At 55.2% G+C, this 18,237-nt stretch overlaps 2 protein-coding genes across 2 annotated transcripts; both read left to right on the top strand.

Annotated features, from left to right (window-relative positions):
* Nucleotides 1-4,491: 4,491 nt before the first annotated feature.
* LOC116961447 lies at nucleotides 4,492-7,264 on the top strand. Its single transcript, XM_032992464.2, has 4 exons — nucleotides 4,492-4,559; nucleotides 4,954-5,078; nucleotides 5,916-6,027; nucleotides 6,409-7,264. The coding sequence occupies exons 1-4, from the start codon at nucleotides 4,495-4,497 to the stop codon at nucleotides 6,866-6,868; spliced, it is 762 nt and encodes a 253-aa protein (XP_032848355.1). The 5' UTR covers nucleotides 4,492-4,494; the 3' UTR covers nucleotides 6,869-7,264.
* Nucleotides 7,265-15,022: 7,758 nt separating this feature from the next.
* On the top strand, nucleotides 15,023-17,795 carry LOC122153548. The gene is made up of 4 exons (XM_042793962.1): nucleotides 15,023-15,090; nucleotides 15,485-15,609; nucleotides 16,447-16,558; nucleotides 16,940-17,795. Exons 1-4 carry the CDS (start codon nucleotides 15,026-15,028, stop codon nucleotides 17,397-17,399), a joined length of 762 nt encoding a protein of 253 aa, XP_042649896.1. The 5' UTR covers nucleotides 15,023-15,025; the 3' UTR covers nucleotides 17,400-17,795.
* Nucleotides 17,796-18,237: the final 442 nt, after the last annotated feature.

Here is an 18,237-nt window from a genome sequence, read left to right on the forward strand (position 1 = left end):
CAGGTCCATTCAGAGACCCCAGGACAGAAGACACGAGTCCTGGAAGCGCAGGGTACATGGGACCTGAGGAAAGTAGGGTTCTTGTGAGGTGGGAAGAGGACCTGGGGTGCGATGGAAGGGCATGCAGGGCAACTGGGAGGGTTCGGAGGGCACTGGGAGAGGGTGGAAGAAAGTAGGGGATGTGAGAAGGGCCCACATTCTGCAAACAACCCCCTAACAGTGCCCTGGCATGCCATGGGGTTAAGGGGAAGGCTGCTCACTCCTAATTTGTAGATAGCACTGGGTAATTAGAGGACAGCCTATGGCTGGGGGGCAAGAGGGGTCTGCGTGTACTTGGGTATGTGGGGTGGAGCAGGAACATCTGGACAGCTGTGCCTGGGTGCATAGGAATGAGGGGACAGAGAACAGCGAGGCAGGTTGGGGCACCCCGTTACCCAGATCCCCTGGAGGGCAGGCCTGCATGTGGGGTTGAACAGGGGGAGATGACATGCCTGCGTCCCGAGTGGTTAGAGTGGGGGGAGCGGAGCAGAGGGAGCTGGGACATCTGGGTCTCTCCCAGGGAGTGGTTGAGTGCAGCAGGGGCACCCAAATACCACAGTCCCATGGGGAGCTGTGGTTGCCCATACAGTGGGGTTGCCCTTTCAGTTCCCTTCCCAGGTCACCACGGCCGTGAAGTCTCCATGGTTGATCTTGCAAGCCTGCTCCTGCCCTGTGGACAGCCCAGAGACCTGTGCAGTGACTCTCATTTGTGTCTGGCCCGAAGTCATTCTTGTGAGCAAATCTAATGGGACAGATGGAGGACTTTAGGTAACAAACTCTTCCCATTGTGGCTAGGACTTCTCTTCTGGGTGACCTCATTGCCCAGGACAGTTCTTGCTGTATTTTGAAATTAAACCCAACAGAGGAGAAAATTCCTTGGTACATCTCATTCTTCATTGTTCTGCATCCATACCGTGTGCTGAGGGAACAAAGCCCCTCTGGGCTCCCCACCCTCGGCTCAGCCTCAGACCACGATGGGACCCAAGGGAATCTTCCGCTACTGGGAGCCGCTGAGACACCTGCCAGGTACCTGCTTGAGCTGTTTTGCCTCTTTGGGGCAGGAGATCTCTCCTCTGGGACACACCTGGGACTCCCTCCAGGTACTTGGTGGGTTTGGCGGCCCTCATCTCAAAGGAGCACCCACCCAGGGTGGCAGCCCGGGAACCCTCCTCTGCAGAGACCCCAGATAGTGTGCCTCCTCCAGGAGGAAGCTCCAACTGCACGCACCCACCTGGGACTCCCCCTGGCCAGAAACCAACGGTGGTTTGCCTCTGGTGGAAAGAGCCCCCATGCCAGGGGGCTGTCTGGGATGCCTCCGCGGGAGCAGCACAGATCGGTTTGCCTCACCTGAGACGGAGCTGCCATCCCACCTGTGCACCAGGACCTCCACAGCAATAGTTCCTCCAGGGGTTTTGCATCCTCAGGGCTGAAGCACTCATCCTTTGTGGCTGCAAAGTATTTCCACTGGTGCCCAGCCTGGGTTCTCTCCGCAGAGACCTACCCCCAGGGAAGAGTCACTGCCTAGTAGTTGTAGCCTCCACTGGCAGGCTGTGATTGTAGGAGCTCTGTGCTGCTTGCAGAGCCAGCTGCCCAACTTGGGTTCCTCGCTGGCATAAAGATAGCTCTGTTTCTGAGGGACTGTGCACAAAGGGGGCCCCAGGTAGGTTTGTGTCTGCATGCAGCTCGCCCCACGCCTGGGAAGCAGCTGAGGATTTTTCCCTGGTAGATCCCCAATGTGGCTGTTCACCCTGGAGTGATAACCTCATCCCAGGTGAGAGGTGAGCTCATTGCAGTCTACAACTTCCTCAAGGGAGGCAGTGGAGAGGGAGGTGCTGATCTCCTCTCTCTGGTGACCAGGGATAGGACACGAGGAAATGGAATGAAGCTGCATCAGGGGAAGTGCAGATTGGACGTTAGGAAAAGGTCCTTCACCGAGAGGATGGTCAGTCACTGGAACAGGCTCCCCAGGGAAGTGATCACAGCACCAAGCCTGTCGGACTTCAGGGAATATCTGGACAACCCTCTTAGTCATATGGTTTAATTTTAGGCAGTCCTGCAAGGACCAGGAAGTTGGAATCGATGGTCCTTATGGGCCCCTCCCAACTTGAGATATTCTTTGATTCTATGTCTACAGAGATCACACATCATCTCTAAGCATTTCACCTTTTTTTTTTTTTTTTTTTTATTCTCTTAAATTCATCAGCATTTCCACTGTTCCAGTTTCTGCCTGCTGGGTATTGAAAAAGCCCTGGTGCCTCTTGCTGTGAGCACTCAAATTCAGCCAGTGATGGCTCATCCCTCTCAGAGCACCCAGGAGTGAGTGGACAGAGTCACGGGTGCTCATGGCAATGGGGATTAAAGTAAGTATTTTGAACAACATGGGATGGATGAGTGTATCCTACCAGGTTTACCTACAACAGTTTACCTGCGTGCTGTCTGCTGGTTTGAGGAGCAAGCACAGGATTATGGGGCTGAGACAGCATGGGCATACATTAGCAGGGCACTGGACAGGGAGGAAGGAGCTGGCGAGAGCCCCATCACGCAGGGCAGCAGGTCAGTGGGTGCCATGTCACCGTCATCAGCCAGTCAGTGGTGGCCGTGTCACAGTGGGCAGCAGCAGCACCAGTGGCTGTGTCACCATGATGTCACAAGGGGTCTGTGACATGGCCGCACAGGGGTACAAGAGGAGCCGCAGAGCGGTGGGTCTTGCACCCTGGAGGAGTGTCTGTAGGACGAACAGGGATGAACTTCACCATGGCTGTCGCCAATAAGAAGCAACCAGCCAGTGCGAGGCGGAGCAAGATAGAGTTCTGGGATGGGATGAAGGACACCTTCATGATGCCCAGCATCCCCGTCACAGGTATAGGCATCCACAGCCACCACAGGAACGCTGTGGGGACCAACGCTTTTGGCATTGTGTGGGGGAGACTCAGCACTGGAGCCATCTCAGGAGTGTCCTCATCTGGGGCTGGGGACAGCAATGACACTCTATCTGCCAACGCACCAGAGCTCGGGGACGTTGGAGGGTTGAGAGCCGGTGGGCATGCAGCGTGACTCACTTTTCCTTTGCTTTCCAGAGCGAATACGCATCTGGGACGTGGTGTCCAGCTACATTCAAGAACACCTCCTGCTGCACAAGGTGGGGTGACACCTGCATCCTCCTCGTCCACCCAGAGGGGCGAGGAGTCCCTGTGACCCTGGGGCATGGCCTGCAGAGTTACTCTTCCCCTCCTCAGAAAGCAGGAAACTCACCCCAAAAGTCCCCACCGAGGGACAAACAGGGATTGTGCAAGGGGTGGTATCACCTCTGGTAGGTGGTGTTGGTACCTCAGGGCTGATCCCGGTGACTGGACACCCCTCGGATGCCCAGAGGCTGCTCCTGCCCCGACTCCAGCACTGCTTTTTCAGAGAGAAGGGGAATGAGAAGGCTTGGCATCTCCTCCCCAATCTCTCCCCGCTGCCCAGCTGGTGCCTTTGAACAGCAGGAGCAGGCAGGGTCTGGTCCAAAGCACCATCCATGGACGCGACCACCCCAAGCTCTTTTCTCTGCAGCCAGTCCTCACCCGTTGGCCATTCCTTCTCTTCTACTTGCAGGGGGTCCGAATTCCCACCCTCGGCTCCTTTGATGTGGTCCCCACGCACATCCAGGTTGGGAACAAGAAGGTCACTGTCCAGAGGCCCGTGTTTCACCTGGCCAGGAACCTTGCGGTCCACAACCTGATGGAATACAAGGCCTACCTGCCTGGTAAGACTGCACATTCAAACCCTGGCTGGCTGCACAGTCAGGGTGAAGGCAAGTATCGCACCCCTTCTCTGGCTCTGAGACTCTTCCCTACGGCAAACTGTTGCCCCCTCTGTGGGGCAGCAGGTCCAAAACTGGGGCTTTTCTGAGCAATGAGTGCAATAAGCAGCAGCTCCTGGGAAACGCCTGCAGAAAGGGTCACTGGCTGAGCGCCTCTTTCCCCCTTCTGTGGTTTTTCAGGCAATAAGGAGCTAAAGCCCCTCAAGTATGCTGAGGTGGCCGCAGCCGCCTCTGTGTCGCGGCGGAAAGTGGAGATCTGCATCCAAGGCACCATGTCCCTCCTCTCTCAGTGCATGGGGAAGGGGGAGAACGTCGCCCTTGTCCTGAAGGGCATGGGGGTGCTCCTCATCGAAGACAGGAGAGTGCAAATGAACTTCTACTCTGATTTCCTGGAGAAGATTACTGCGAGGACGATCCAGGAAGTGGCTGCACTCAAGGTGAACCTTTTTGGTTTCCCCACAGCTTGGGTGCATCAACAGCAGTTCCCCAGCACTGCTTGTGTGCGGCCTGCCAGAACACGGCCAGCGGCTCAGGCCAGGCGAGAGCATGGTCCTGCCACCTCTTGCTGCCCGGAACTCCTCCACTATTGAGTGCCTTGGCCACGTTGAGGATATCCTGTCATCTCCAATGTTCCTCCATTGCAGGTTTTCCAGATGCTATCCCCCACGGTACCCATTGCTTCCCTGACCTTCACCGGCCGCGTCATCATCTTTCCTGAGTGAGTACTTTGGTGGCTGTTGCCTCTGGTTGATGCAGCTGCCTAGCTGAAGTTTGGTAGCTTCTGCTCCTTGGGTTCACAAGTGTTCCGGTGTGAGACACTGTGCAGTGACTCTCATTTGTGTCTGGCCCGAAGTCATTCTTGTGAGCAAATCTAATGGGACAGATGGAGGACTTTAGGTAACAAACTCTTCCCCTTGTGGCTAGGACTTCTCTTCTGGGTGACCTCATTGCCCAGGACAGCCCTTGGGGATGGGGCATCGTTGCCTTAGGAGAACAACGGCCCTTACGGCAATACCAAAATCTCTGCCTGCAAGCGAGTGATCGTGGCAAGTGGCACCTGGCAAGGGCTGGTGGTGCCGTGGGTCACGCTGGTGTCATCTCTTTGTCTCCAGCTTTGAATTGGAGTTTGTGCCCAAACCACCACCCAGCAGGGCCCCTCACAAGAGACATGTCCCTGCTGAGGACAACATGCAGAAGAAAGAAGAGGTTTTGTCACCTCCCAGGCAGAGCAAGAGAGGTAAAGCAGCTCCCGGCTCCGTTGCATAGCGCGGACAAGCAGCTTCTGTAGTGTGATGGGCAAATCCCCAGTGGCGATTGTCAAAAGGGTCCCACTTGTGCCGAAGCTGTGGGACAGCTCAGCACAGCCTGCTAATGACCCCTTGGCTTCCACAAAACTGAACCCCAGGATGGGCTGTGCCCAAGGGAGCAGCAGAAGGGTGGCAATCTGTCCTGGGTTTCAGTGAGTGCTGGGGTTCAGTGAGTAGCAGGGGAGGGGGCTACAGCGGTGGCTCCTGTGAGAAGCTTCTCAAAGCTCCACTGGCTCCAAGGCAGACCCGCTTCTGCAGCAAGGCCGAGCCAATCAGCTGTGCCTCTGAGATAATGTAGTTAGGAAGGGGACATGGGAGGAGGAGTTGGAGTTGTGAGGAGGTAATGGGTAAGGGGTGATTCATCCCTCCCTGCTCCATCTCGAAACCCAAGCCGTGAGGCTTATTTTCTTATTCCTGGGGCTGGAGGGGAGGGGGGAGTGAGCAGCTGCGTGGTGCCCAGTTGACCTCTGAGCTCGAACCGCGACACATCCCAAGGCCCCCAGGAAATGACCCCTCTGCAAGAGTCCCTGGCCCGGCACCGGCATCACCCAGCTCCTCTTTCCCAAGTCTGACACTGATAACATGGTCACAGAACCACGCTGTGCCATGGAAATGAGGAGCTGGGAAAGAGCCAGCGCCAGAGTGGCTGCGAGGGGAGCAGAATGGCCCTCTCAGATGTTCTGGGAGGAGGCCTGAGCACCTCTAACGTGTCACCAGGGCTGGCAGTGTCCCAGCAATGCTCTTCTGACAAGGTCTCTCCTTCTCAGGTCCACTGAGTTTGGCTGAACTGCCCTCGTTTGAGGATTGCAACTTGACCCGTGATAAATCCCCACAGCTCTGGAAAACAATAATGGAGAACAGGAAGAAGCCTTTGTCTGGGTCAGTCAGGAAGCTCAGGGCTGGTGCCCGCACACGGTTGTTTTCTAACCCAGCAAGAGCCCGTTCCCCAGCCCCAAACACTCACTGTGTTCAATCACTGCTCAGCAGTGGTGAAGGCAGAGCCTGGAGGAGGGGCATAGGGCTCTGAGGAGCCCCCAGTTGCACAGGGCTGGATCTTCTCCAGCACTTCAGGAGAGCAGCCCTAGCGCAGGGGCCTGGGGCCATGGGGATAGCCATGTGTCAGCTGAGGGTCAGAGCTCAGGGGTTTTCCTCAGCTGAGCTGCTGGTGGCTGTGCAAAGAGGCACGTGGCTCACAGGGGCAGGATGTGGCCCCAAACCTATCGTGTCCTCAGGCAGACCCCTCCTGTTGTGTCCTTTCAGGTGGCTGCCAGTGGTCCCCGACAACTCACCCAGAAAAGGGCAGCAGGTGACCAGCCAACCCAGGGGCAAACCCATGCCCAATAGCCAAGCATCCCAGCAGAGCCCAGCTCAGGCACTGAAACCTCAATGGTGCAAACAAGGAGAACAAGAAAGAAAGAAAGTTCCTGTCGGAATCAAATTACCGTCAGTGAGGTGTGAGGCCAGGATGCCTGAGAAGCCTCCCGCCTACAAGGTCTTCATTCCGCAACCACTGACACTGGAGGTGGCACAATTACTAAAATCAAGGCCAGAGACGTTCTGGTCAGTGCTGAAGGAACCGCAGAAGACCGTATTAGCGGGATACAGCTTTGAGCCCTCCCTTCTTGTGCCACCAATGTATGAAGAGTCCAGGTCTACGCAATGCCACCCACTGAAGGCCAGATCTGCAGTGTCCAGGATGGAGTGGCCCTGGCTGGAGTGATCAGGGCTTGGGGTGCCTGCAGCAGAGGGAGTACCACCTGAGGTGGCAGAACAGGTCCGTGATTCAGATCTGTGTCATTCTTGGGTGCTGTTCCCTTGTAGAAATGCAGAGTTAGAGTACAGTGGGGACTCTTCAAAGACTCCAAAGTTCCACCTGATGATCCCATCTCAGGCCCTTCCATCACCAGGGGCGAGGGGCTTATTTTCCAATGTTGGCCTCTCTTCTGTAGCCCCAGGAAACACACAAGACAATCTGATTTTGCCATGTTTGGAACACCTAACGAACTTCAAGGCTGCTGTGGGACATACGGGTGCATAGCTGAGCCTGGGAGGAAGAGAGGGGTGGGAGGAGGTGTTTTCATGATGTGCTAATGCTTCTCGGCATCCTCCTCTGTCTGTTAAGTGGTATTGTTGTTGTTAGTGTCTGTAATAAATTTATCTTTTCTTCTTCTCCTAATGAGTCTGTCTTTCGCCTCGACTCTAATGGGTGATTCATCCCTCCCCGTCTTACCAAGACTTTGCTTCTTATTTTCTCCTTCTCAGCACTGGGGGATAAAGGGGGACAAAGCGGCTGTGTGGTGCTCGGTTGCCCTCTGAGCTCAAATCACGACAGTCTGGCACAGCGTGGGAGCAAAGCGCTGCTGCTAGAGAGGTTGGAGAGAAAGAGTCAATAAAGGGAGAGAAACAGCTGCCCTGCCCGCCAGGTCTTGAATGCCTTCCACAGACTCTGAGTGTGGGCAAAGAGCTCCCTAAACCCATAGTTTTGTCTTGACGAATCTCTCTTCTTTTTCAGCAGCCCGTCTGTCTTAAGGACACAAGCAGCTCTGGAAAGAGATGAATAAAAACACAAAGGAGAAGCTGGAAAAGAACGTTGACTTTTTAAGTGGTTCAGAGTGGTCCTTCACCAGAAAAGGGGAGAGGGCTTTTACAGTTGGCCGTGGCTCTGAGATCAGCCCAAGGTGGTTCTGGGAGCAGGGCCATCAGAGAGGCCTTTCCTCAGGACCTTTCCCACCCAAGGTACCTTTTTGATGGCTGCTATGGAAAGGAACCGGCTTTGGGGGGCAAGAGGAGGCAACTCGGCCTCATTGGGAACAAGGTGGGTGAAGACCTGAATGTCCCTGGAGGGGAAAGCAGAGGATTCAAGTGCAGCCGCGGGAGGCATGGAGGGCACCTGCGTGCCAGGGCAGCGGAGGCCACCGGAGCTGTCACCCAGGGCCATGAGGGGAACGGGGGAAAGAGAGAAAGCAAGGCTGAGCCCAGCTCTGTGGGGCTGGACTTTCTTCTTCCACTTGGGGTAAAGCCAGGTCTCTTTACTATCCTATTTTTTTACCATTTTAACCAATTTATGTCTCTACTGATGAAATCCTCCAAGCAGGTGCTCTGTTTGGCCATCCCATGGGCCACCCGCAGTGTCAGAAGGTCAATCTCCAGTGCCAGCACTAATCCACTCGTGTCCCCTCCTGATCTCTGGCATTTTCCTCCTTGCCCAAATCCATCTTAATCACCTCAGGAACCCAACTGTCCTTATGGAAAGATTTTGCTTAGGGCCCCTTCCAGCACCTGGGGGCAGGGGCCACACTGATGCCGCCCTAAAAATTCAATCCCTGACTTTGAGCAAAGGTTGTTCCTGAGAACACAGTCACGAGCGAGTGATCAACATCTGCAAAGCCAAAGGTCACTTTGCAGTGGCAGATCTTTCTGCACCAGTTTGCAAGAGATCCAAGGGTGTAATTTCAACATCTTGTTGAAGTGCCAAAATGGAGAGATCTACCCAGAACCAGGAGCTCAGTGTTGGGATGAGCTGTGTCTCACCAGGGAGCCTCTAGTGTCACCCTGTCCAGCCGATCTTATGAAATCGGGTCTTTCTACCGAGGGAAATCACTAAGTCATGTGATAAATCAGATCACTGAGGAGTCTCCAGCCCAACTCTGGGCCCAGAGCAGGTCCCATCAGGCCACACGGGTTTGTGCTCAGTGGAAGCTCGAATGCCTCAACATTAGAAGGGTAAAGCACCACCTGGATAGATGTTTCCTTTCACACTCACCCACAAAGTAAGTTTGCCACCAAGACAGAAACCTGGTTTAGTTCCTGGGCAGCAAAGAGGGAGCATAGCAGCATGACTGGCAGTCACTGGCACCTCTTTTCCAGGAGGTGAAACATTGTCCCAGTGCTGAGGGGTAAAACTGAAATGACCTCAGTTTCGGCACGAGGAAATCCCGTCAGCCTCCTCCAGGACATTGGTGATGGGATTTGCTGCATGTGCGGTTTGGGGATCTCTTGGTTTCAGGACATGCCCAGGGGCTTGTGGCCACTTGGCTGTCCCTGTCCCATGACTTCCTTCTCTCAGTATGGACATTTTTCTTCCCTCCACATCTCTGGCTTTTCCTTCTTTCTCCTTGTGCAGAGAATGGGGAGTGCCAGGCTTGGGATCACCCAAACGCTTCCCAGGCACAGAGACCAGCCTCAGACAAGATGGACGACAGAGGCGTGGCTTCCCTGGGCCTTCTGGAGGTTTTCCTCTTTCTGCGCTCCCTTTCTGTCCAACGACTGGTGATTTGTGGGGAAAGGTCTTGCTCCAGCAGACCCGAGTGGTCCCTGGGTGCTGAGGAGAAATCGGCATGGACGTGCAGGTGCCTGAGGAGGCCCTTCCCAGAACCACCACCACACAGGGCAAGGGATGGGCTGGACGGAGCAAGTGCCTCTGCCCACGGGGTCACTGAAATGGCCGCTGAGGGCCAGGCCCGGCCCTTCCCTCCTTTCTGGGCCTCGGAAGCCATGGAAGGTCCCACCAGTGCTCTGACAGGGAGGAGACAGGGCCGATGCAGAGCTGCTGCCCTCTTTCCCCCCTGGGACGAGGGGTCCTGTGCATGCCCACCAGTGCTGTGGATCCAGCATGGCTGCCACGATGTGGGACTACATATCCCAGCATGCCGTGGGAGTCCCAGGCCCATGCACTTCTTCTGCCAGCTCCTGGACACACGCAGTGTGAAAACCTGCATCCCCCCCAGCCATATTTCCTCCTCCTTGCTGCTATTTTTATTTAATCCAACACAGAATGATGAGCTCATCGGTTTCTATTTCTGTTTCAGACCGCAACATTGCCTGCTAGTTTTCATACAGGAAGGGCTTGTGCATTTGCAGCACTTACTCAAGTAAGTGGGGAAATTCTCAATGTCTGTTGCACAAATAACCAGAAAATTCGGGAAAAAAAAAAAAAAAAGTTTATTTTTTTCACAGACACAACAGGTTGCAGAGGCACTTTGACAGTGGAGCAAAAGAGGAGGCAGATGGAAGATTGCTCAGCCTGAGGTAGAGACCAAGAGCATCCAGAGCCCCAGGATCACTGGGAGGTGTTGGGCACGTTTCCAAGCTACCAACACAGGGAAGGGTCTGATTTCTCCAGTGACAATTGCCCAGGTAGGGATAGGGACACCTAAGAGGGTCTAATGGTTCATTTTAGAAGTAGCAGAGCCCAAGTTGACCCAGTCCACCCCTCCTTAAATCCCCAAGTGCTGTCTCAGGTCCTTTAACCCTTGCCTGGTTCCTCTCTGTGCTGCGGTTAAGGGTTTCCCGTTGAGTTGTGCTGAAGGGAAGTCACACCCTGTGGTCTGAGTAATTGCCAGAGTGAGAGGGACCAGAGGACAACCTATGGAGTAGACAGGCACAGGTCCATTCAGAGACCCCAGGACAGAAGACACGAGTCCTGGAAGCGCAGGGTACATGGGACCTGAGGAAAGTAGGGTTCTTGTGAGGTGGGAAGAGGACCTGGGGTGCGATGGAAGGGCATGCAGGGCAACTGGGAGGGTTCGGAGGGCACTGGGAGAGGGTGGAAGAAAGTAGGGGATGTGAGAAGGGCCCACATTCTGCAAACAACCCCCTAACAGTGCCCTGGCATGCCATGGGGTTAAGGGGAAGGCTGCTCACTCCTAATTTGTAGATAGCACTGGGTAATTAGAGGACAGCCTATGGCTGGGGGGCAAGAGGGGTCTGCGTGTACTTGGGTATGTGGGGTGGAGCAGGAACATCTGGACAGCTGTGCCTGGGTGCATAGGAATGAGGGGACAGAGAACAGCGAGGCAGGTTGGGGCACCCCGTTACCCAGATCCCCTGGAGGGCAGGCCTGCATGTGGGGTTGAACAGGGGGAGATGACATGCCTGCGTCCCGAGTGGTTAGAGTGGGGGGAGCGGAGCAGAGGGAGCTGGGACATCTGGGTCTCTCCCAGGGAGTGGTTGAGTGCAGCAGGGGCACCCAAATACCACAGTCCCATGGGGAGCTGTGGTTGCCCATACAGTGGGGTTGCCCTTTCAGTTCCCTTCCCAGGTCACCACGGCCGTGAAGTCTCCATGGTTGATCTTGCAAGCCTGCTCCTGCCCTGTGGACAGCCCAGAGACCTGTGCAGTGACTCTCATTTGTGTCTGGCCCGAAGTCATTCTTGTGAGCAAATCTAATGGGACAGATGGAGGACTTTAGGTAACAAACTCTTCCCATTGTGGCTAGGACTTCTCTTCTGGGTGACCTCATTGCCCAGGACAGTTCTTGCTGTATTTTGAAATTAAACCCAACAGAGGAGAAAATTCCTTGGTACATCTCATTCTTCATTGTTCTGCATCCATACCGTGTGCTGAGGGAACAAAGCCCCTCTGGGCTCCCCACCCTCGGCTCAGCCTCAGACCACGATGGGACCCAAGGGAATCTTCCGCTACTGGGAGCCGCTGAGACACCTGCCAGGTACCTGCTTGAGCTGTTTTGCCTCTTTGGGGCAGGAGATCTCTCCTCTGGGACACACCTGGGACTCCCTCCAGGTACTTGGTGGGTTTGGCGGCCCTCATCTCAAAGGAGCACCCACCCAGGGTGGCAGCCCGGGAACCCTCCTCTGCAGAGACCCCAGATAGTGTGCCTCCTCCAGGAGGAAGCTCCAACTGCACGCACCCACCTGGGACTCCCCCTGGCCAGAAACCAACGGTGGTTTGCCTCTGGTGGAAAGAGCCCCCATGCCAGGGGGCTGTCTGGGATGCCTCCGCGGGAGCAGCACAGATCGGTTTGCCTCACCTGAGACGGAGCTGCCATCCCACCTGTGCACCAGGACCTCCACAGCAATAGTTCCTCCAGGGGTTTTGCATCCTCAGGGCTGAAGCACTCATCCTTTGTGGCTGCAAAGTATTTCCACTGGTGCCCAGCCTGGGTTCTCTCCGCAGAGACCTACCCCCAGGGAAGAGTCACTGCCTAGTAGTTGTAGCCTCCACTGGCAGGCTGTGATTGTAGGAGCTCTGTGCTGCTTGCAGAGCCAGCTGCCCAACTTGGGTTCCTCGCTGGCATAAAGATAGCTCTGTTTCTGAGGGACTGTGCACAAAGGGGGCCCCAGGTAGGTTTGTGTCTGCATGCAGCTCGCCCCACGCCTGGGAAGCAGCTGAGGATTTTTCCCTGGTAGATCCCCAATGTGGCTGTTCACCCTGGAGTGATAACCTCATCCCAGGTGAGAGGTGAGCTCATTGCAGTCTACAACTTCCTCAAGGGAGGCAGTGGAGAGGGAGGTGCTGATCTCCTCTCTCTGGTGACCAGGGATAGGACACGAGGAAATGGAATGAAGCTGCATCAGGGGAAGTGCAGATTGGACGTTAGGAAAAGGTCCTTCACCGAGAGGATGGTCAGTCACTGGAACAGGCTCCCCAGGGAAGTGATCACAGCACCAAGCCTGTCGGACTTCAGGGAATATCTGGACAACCCTCTTAGTCATATGGTTTAATTTTAGGCAGTCCTGCAAGGACCAGGAAGTTGGAATCGATGGTCCTTATGGGCCCCTCCCAACTTGAGATATTCTTTGATTCTATGTCTACAGAGATCACACATCATCTCTAAGCATTTCACCTTTTTTTTTTTTTTTTTTTTATTCTCTTAAATTCATCAGCATTTCCACTGTTCCAGTTTCTGCCTGCTGGGTATTGAAAAAGCCCTGGTGCCTCTTGCTGTGAGCACTCAAATTCAGCCACTGATGGCTCATCCCTCTCAGAGCACCCAGGAGTGAGTGGACAGAGTCACGGGTGCTCATGGCAATGGGGATTAAAGTAAGTATTTTGAACAACATGGGATGGATGAGTGTATCCTACCAGGTTTACCTACAACAGTTTACCTGCGTGCTGTCTGCTGGTTTGAGGAGCAAGCACAGGATTATGGGGCTGAGACAGCATGGGCATACATTAGCAGGGCACTGGACAGGGAGGAAGGAGCTGGCGAGAGCCCCATCACGCAGGGCAGCAGGTCAGTGGGTGCCATGTCACCGTCATCAGCCAGTCAGTGGTGGCCGTGTCACAGTGGGCAGCAGCAGCACCAGTGGCTGTGTCACCATGATGTCACAAGGGGTCTGTGACATGGCCGCACAGGGGTACAAGAGGAGCCGCAGAGCGGTGGGTCTTGCACCCTGGAGGAGTGTCTGTAGGACGAACAGGGATGAACTTCACCATGGCTGTCGCCAATAAGAAGCAACCAGCCAGTGCGAGGCGGAGCAAGATAGAGTTCTGGGATGGGATGAAGGACACCTTCATGATGCCCAGCATCCCCGTCACAGGTATAGGCATCCACAGCCACCACAGGAACGCTGTGGGGACCAACGCTTTTGGCATTGTGTGGGGGAGACTCAGCACTGGAGCCATCTCAGGAGTGTCCTCATCTGGGGCTGGGGACAGCAATGACACTCTATCTGCCAACGCACCAGAGCTCGGGGACGTTGGAGGGTTGAGAGCCGGTGGGCATGCAGCGTGACTCACTTTTCCTTTGCTTTCCAGAGCGAATACGCATCTGGGACGTGGTGTCCAGCTACATTCAAGAACACCTCCTGCTGCACAAGGTGGGGTGACACCTGCATCCTCCTCGTCCACCCAGAGGGGCGAGGAGTCCCTGTGACCCTGGGGCATGGCCTGCAGAGTTACTCTTCCCCTCCTCAGAAAGCAGGAAACTCACCCCAAAAGTCCCCACCGAGGGACAAACAGGGATTGTGCAAGGGGTGGTATCACCTCTGGTAGGTGGTGTTGGTACCTCAGGGCTGATCCCGGTGACTGGACACCCCTCGGATGCCCAGAGGCTGCTCCTGCCCCGACTCCAGCACTGCTTTTTCAGAGAGAAGGGGAATGAGAAGGCTTGGCATCTCCTCCCCAATCTCTCCCCGCTGCCCAGCTGGTGCCTTTGAACAGCAGGAGCAGGCAGGGTCTGGTCCAAAGCACCATCCATGGACGCGACCACCCCAAGCTCTTTTCTCTGCAGCCAGTCCTCACCCGTTGGCCATTCCTTCTCTTCTACTTGCAGGGGGTCCGAATTCCCACCCTCGGCTCCTTTGATGTGGTCCCCACGCACATCCAGGTTGGGAACAAGAAGGTCACTGTCCAGAGGCCCGTGTTTCACCTGGCCAGGAACCTTGCGGTCCACAACCTGATGGAATACAAGGCCTACCTGCCTGGTAAGACTGCACATTCAAACCCTGGCTGGCTGCACAGTCAGGGTGAAGGCAAGTATCGCACCCCTTCTCTGGCTCTGAGACTCTTCCCTACGGCAAACTGTTGCCCCCTCTGTGGGGCAGCAGGTCCAAAACTGGGGCTTTTCTGAGCAATGAGTGCAATAAGCAGCAGCTCCTGGGAAACGCCTGCAGAAAGGGTCACTGGCTGAGCGCCTCTTTCCCCCTTCTGTGGTTTTTCAGGCAATAAGGAGCTAAAGCCCCTCAAGTATGCTGAGGTGGCCGCAGCCGCCTCTGTGTCGCGGCGGAAAGTGGAGATCTGCATCCAAGGCACCATGTCCCTCCTCTCTCAGTGCATGGGGAAGGGGGAGAACGTCGCCCTTGTCCTGAAGGGCATGGGGGTGCTCCTCATCGAAGACAGGAGAGTGCAAATGAACTTCTACTCTGATTTCCTGGAGAAGATTACTGCGAGGACGATCCAGGAAGTGGCTGCACTCAAGGTGAACCTTTTTGGTTTCCCCACAGCTTGGGTGCATCAACAGCAGTTCCCCAGCACTGCTTGTGTGCGGCCTGCCAGAACACGGCCAGCGGCTCAGGCCAGGCGAGAGCATGGTCCTGCCACCTCTTGCTGCCCGGAACTCCTCCACTATTGAGTGCCTTGGCCACGTTGAGGATATCCTGTCATCTCCAATGTTCCTCCATTGCAGGTTTTCCAGATGCTATCCCCCACGGTACCCATTGCTTCCCTGACCTTCACCGGCCGCGTCATCATCTTTCCTGAGTGAGTACTTTGGTGGCTGTTGCCTCTGGTTGATGCAGCTGCCTAGCTGAAGTTTGGTAGCTTCTGCTCCTTGGGTTCACAAGTGTTCCGGTGTGAGACACTGTGCAGTGACTCTCATTTGTGTCTGGCCCGAAGTCATTCTTGTGAGCAAATCTAATGGGACAGATGGAGGACTTTAGGTAACAAACTCTTCCCCTTGTGGCTAGGACTTCTCTTCTGGGTGACCTCATTGCCCAGGACAGCCCTTGGGGATGGGGCATCGTTGCCTTAGGAGAACAACGGCCCTTACGGCAATACCAAAATCTCTGCCTGCAAGCGAGTGATCGTGGCAAGTGGCACCTGGCAAGGGCTGGTGGTGCCGTGGGTCACGCTGGTGTCATCTCTTTGTCTCCAGCTTTGAATTGGAGTTTGTGCCCAAACCACCACCCAGCAGGGCCCCTCACAAGAGACATGTCCCTGCTGAGGACAACATGCAGAAGAAAGAAGAGGTTTTGTCACCTCCCAGGCAGAGCAAGAGAGGTAAAGCAGCTCCCGGCTCCGTTGCATAGCGCGGACAAGCAGCTTCTGTAGTGTGATGGGCAAATCCCCAGTGGCGATTGTCAAAAGGGTCCCACTTGTGCCGAAGCTGTGGGACAGCTCAGCACAGCCTGCTAATGACCCCTTGGCTTCCACAAAACTGAACCCCAGGATGGGCTGTGCCCAAGGGAGCAGCAGAAGGGTGGCAATCTGTCCTGGGTTTCAGTGAGTGCTGGGGTTCAGTGAGTAGCAGGGGAGGGGGCTACAGCGGTGGCTCCTGTGAGAAGCTTCTCAAAGCTCCACTGGCTCCAAGGCAGACCCGCTTCTGCAGCAAGGCCGAGCCAATCAGCTGTGCCTCTGAGATAATGTAGTTAGGAAGGGGACATGGGAGGAGGAGTTGGAGTTGTGAGGAGGTAATGGGTAAGGGGTGATTCATCCCTCCCTGCTCCATCTCGAAACCCAAGCCGTGAGGCTTATTTTCTTATTCCTGGGGCTGGAGGGGAGGGGGGAGTGAGCAGCTGCGTGGTGCCCAGTTGACCTCTGAGCTCGAACCGCGACACATCCCAAGGCCCCCAGGAAATGACCCCTCTGCAAGAGTCCCTGGCCCGGCACCGGCATCACCCAGCTCCTCTTTCCCAAGTCTGACACTGATAACATGGTCACAGAACCACGCTGTGCCATGGAAATGAGGAGCTGGGAAAGAGCCAGCGCCAGAGTGGCTGCGAGGGGAGCAGAATGGCCCTCTCAGATGTTCTGGGAGGAGGCCTGAGCACCTCTAACGTGTCACCAGGGCTGGCAGTGTCCCAGCAATGCTCTTCTGACAAGGTCTCTCCTTCTCAGGTCCACTGAGTTTGGCTGAACTGCCCTCGTTTGAGGATTGCAACTTGACCCGTGATAAATCCCCACAGCTCTGGAAAACAATAATGGAGAACAGGAAGAAGCCTTTGTCTGGGTCAGTCAGGAAGCTCAGGGCTGGTGCCCGCACACGGTTGTTTTCTAACCCAGCAAGAGCCCGTTCCCCAGCCCCAAACACTCACTGTGTTCAATCACTGCTCAGCAGTGGTGAAGGCAGAGCCTGGAGGAGGGGCATAGGGCTCTGAGGAGCCCCCAGTTGCACAGGGCTGGATCTTCTCCAGCACTTCAGGAGAGCAGCCCTAGCGCAGGGGCCTGGGGCCATGGGGATAGCCATGTGTCAGCTGAGGGTCAGAGCTCAGGGGTTTTCCTCAGCTGAGCTGCTGGTGGCTGTGCAAAGAGGCACGTGGCTCACAGGGGCAGGATGTGGCCCCAAACCTATCGTGTCCTCAGGCAGACCCCTCCTGTTGTGTCCTTTCAGGTGGCTGCCAGTGGTCCCCGACAACTCACCCAGAAAAGGGCAGCAGGTGACCAGCCAACCCAGGGGCAAACCCATGCCCAATAGCCAAGCATCCCAGCAGAGCCCAGCTCAGGCACTGAAACCTCAATGGTGCAAACAAGGAGAACAAGAAAGAAAGAAAGTTCCTGTCGGAATCAAATTACCGTCAGTGAGGTGTGAGGCCAGGATGCCTGAGAAGCCTCCCGCCTACAAGGTCTTCATTCCGCAACCACTGACACTGGAGGTGGCACAATTACTAAAATCAAGGCCAGAGACGTTCTGGTCAGTGCTGAAGGAACCGCAGAAGACCGTATTAGCGGGATACAGCTTTGAGCCCTCCCTTCTTGTGCCACCAATGTATGAAGAGTCCAGGTCTACGCAATGCCACCCACTGAAGGCCAGATCTGCAGTGTCCAGGATGGAGTGGCCCTGGCTGGAGTGATCAGGGCTTGGGGTGCCTGCAGCAGAGGGAGTACCACCTGAGGTGGCAGAACAGGTCCGTGATTCAGATCTGTGTCATTCTTGGGTGCTGTTCCCTTGTAGAAATGCAGAGTTAGAGTACAGTGGGGACTCTTCAAAGACTCCAAAGTTCCACCTGATGATCCCATCTCAGGCCCTTCCATCACCAGGGGCGAGGGGCTTATTTTCCAATGTTGGCCTCTCTTCTGTAGCCCCAGGAAACACACAAGACAATCTGATTTTGCCATGTTTGGAACACCTAACGAACTTCAAGGCTGCTGTGGGACATACGGGTGCATAGCTGAGCCTGGGAGGAAGAGAGGGGTGGGAGGAGGTGTTTTCATGATGTGCTAATGCTTCTCGGCATCCTCCTCTGTCTGTTAAGTGGTATTGTTGTTGTTAGTGTCTGTAATAAATTTATCTTTTCTTCTTCTCCTAATGAGTCTGTCTTTCGCCTCGACTCTAATGGGTGATTCATCCCTCCCCGTCTTACCAAGACTTTGCTTCTTATTTTCTCCTTCTCAGCACTGGGGGATAAAGGGGGACAAAGCGGCTGTGTGGTGCTCGGTTGCCCTCTGAGCTCAAATCACGACAGTCTGGCACAGCGTGGGAGCAAAGCGCTGCTGCTAGAGAGGTTGGAGAGAAAGAGTCAATAAAGGGAGAGAAACAGCTGCCCTGCCCGCCAGGTCTTGAATGCCTTCCACAGACTCTGAGTGTGGGCAAAGAGCTCCCTAAACCCATAGTTTTGTCTTGACGAATCTCTCTTCTTTTTCAGCAGCCCGTCTGTCTTAAGGACACAAGCAGCTCTGGAAAGAGATGAA

The sequence above is a fragment of the Tyto alba genome, unplaced genomic scaffold (genome assembly GCF_018691265.1).
Source record: "Tyto alba isolate M040663 unplaced genomic scaffold, T.alba_DEE_v4.0 Super-Scaffold_200000100656, whole genome shotgun sequence".
NCBI lineage: Eukaryota > Metazoa > Chordata > Aves > Strigiformes > Tytonidae > Tyto > Tyto alba.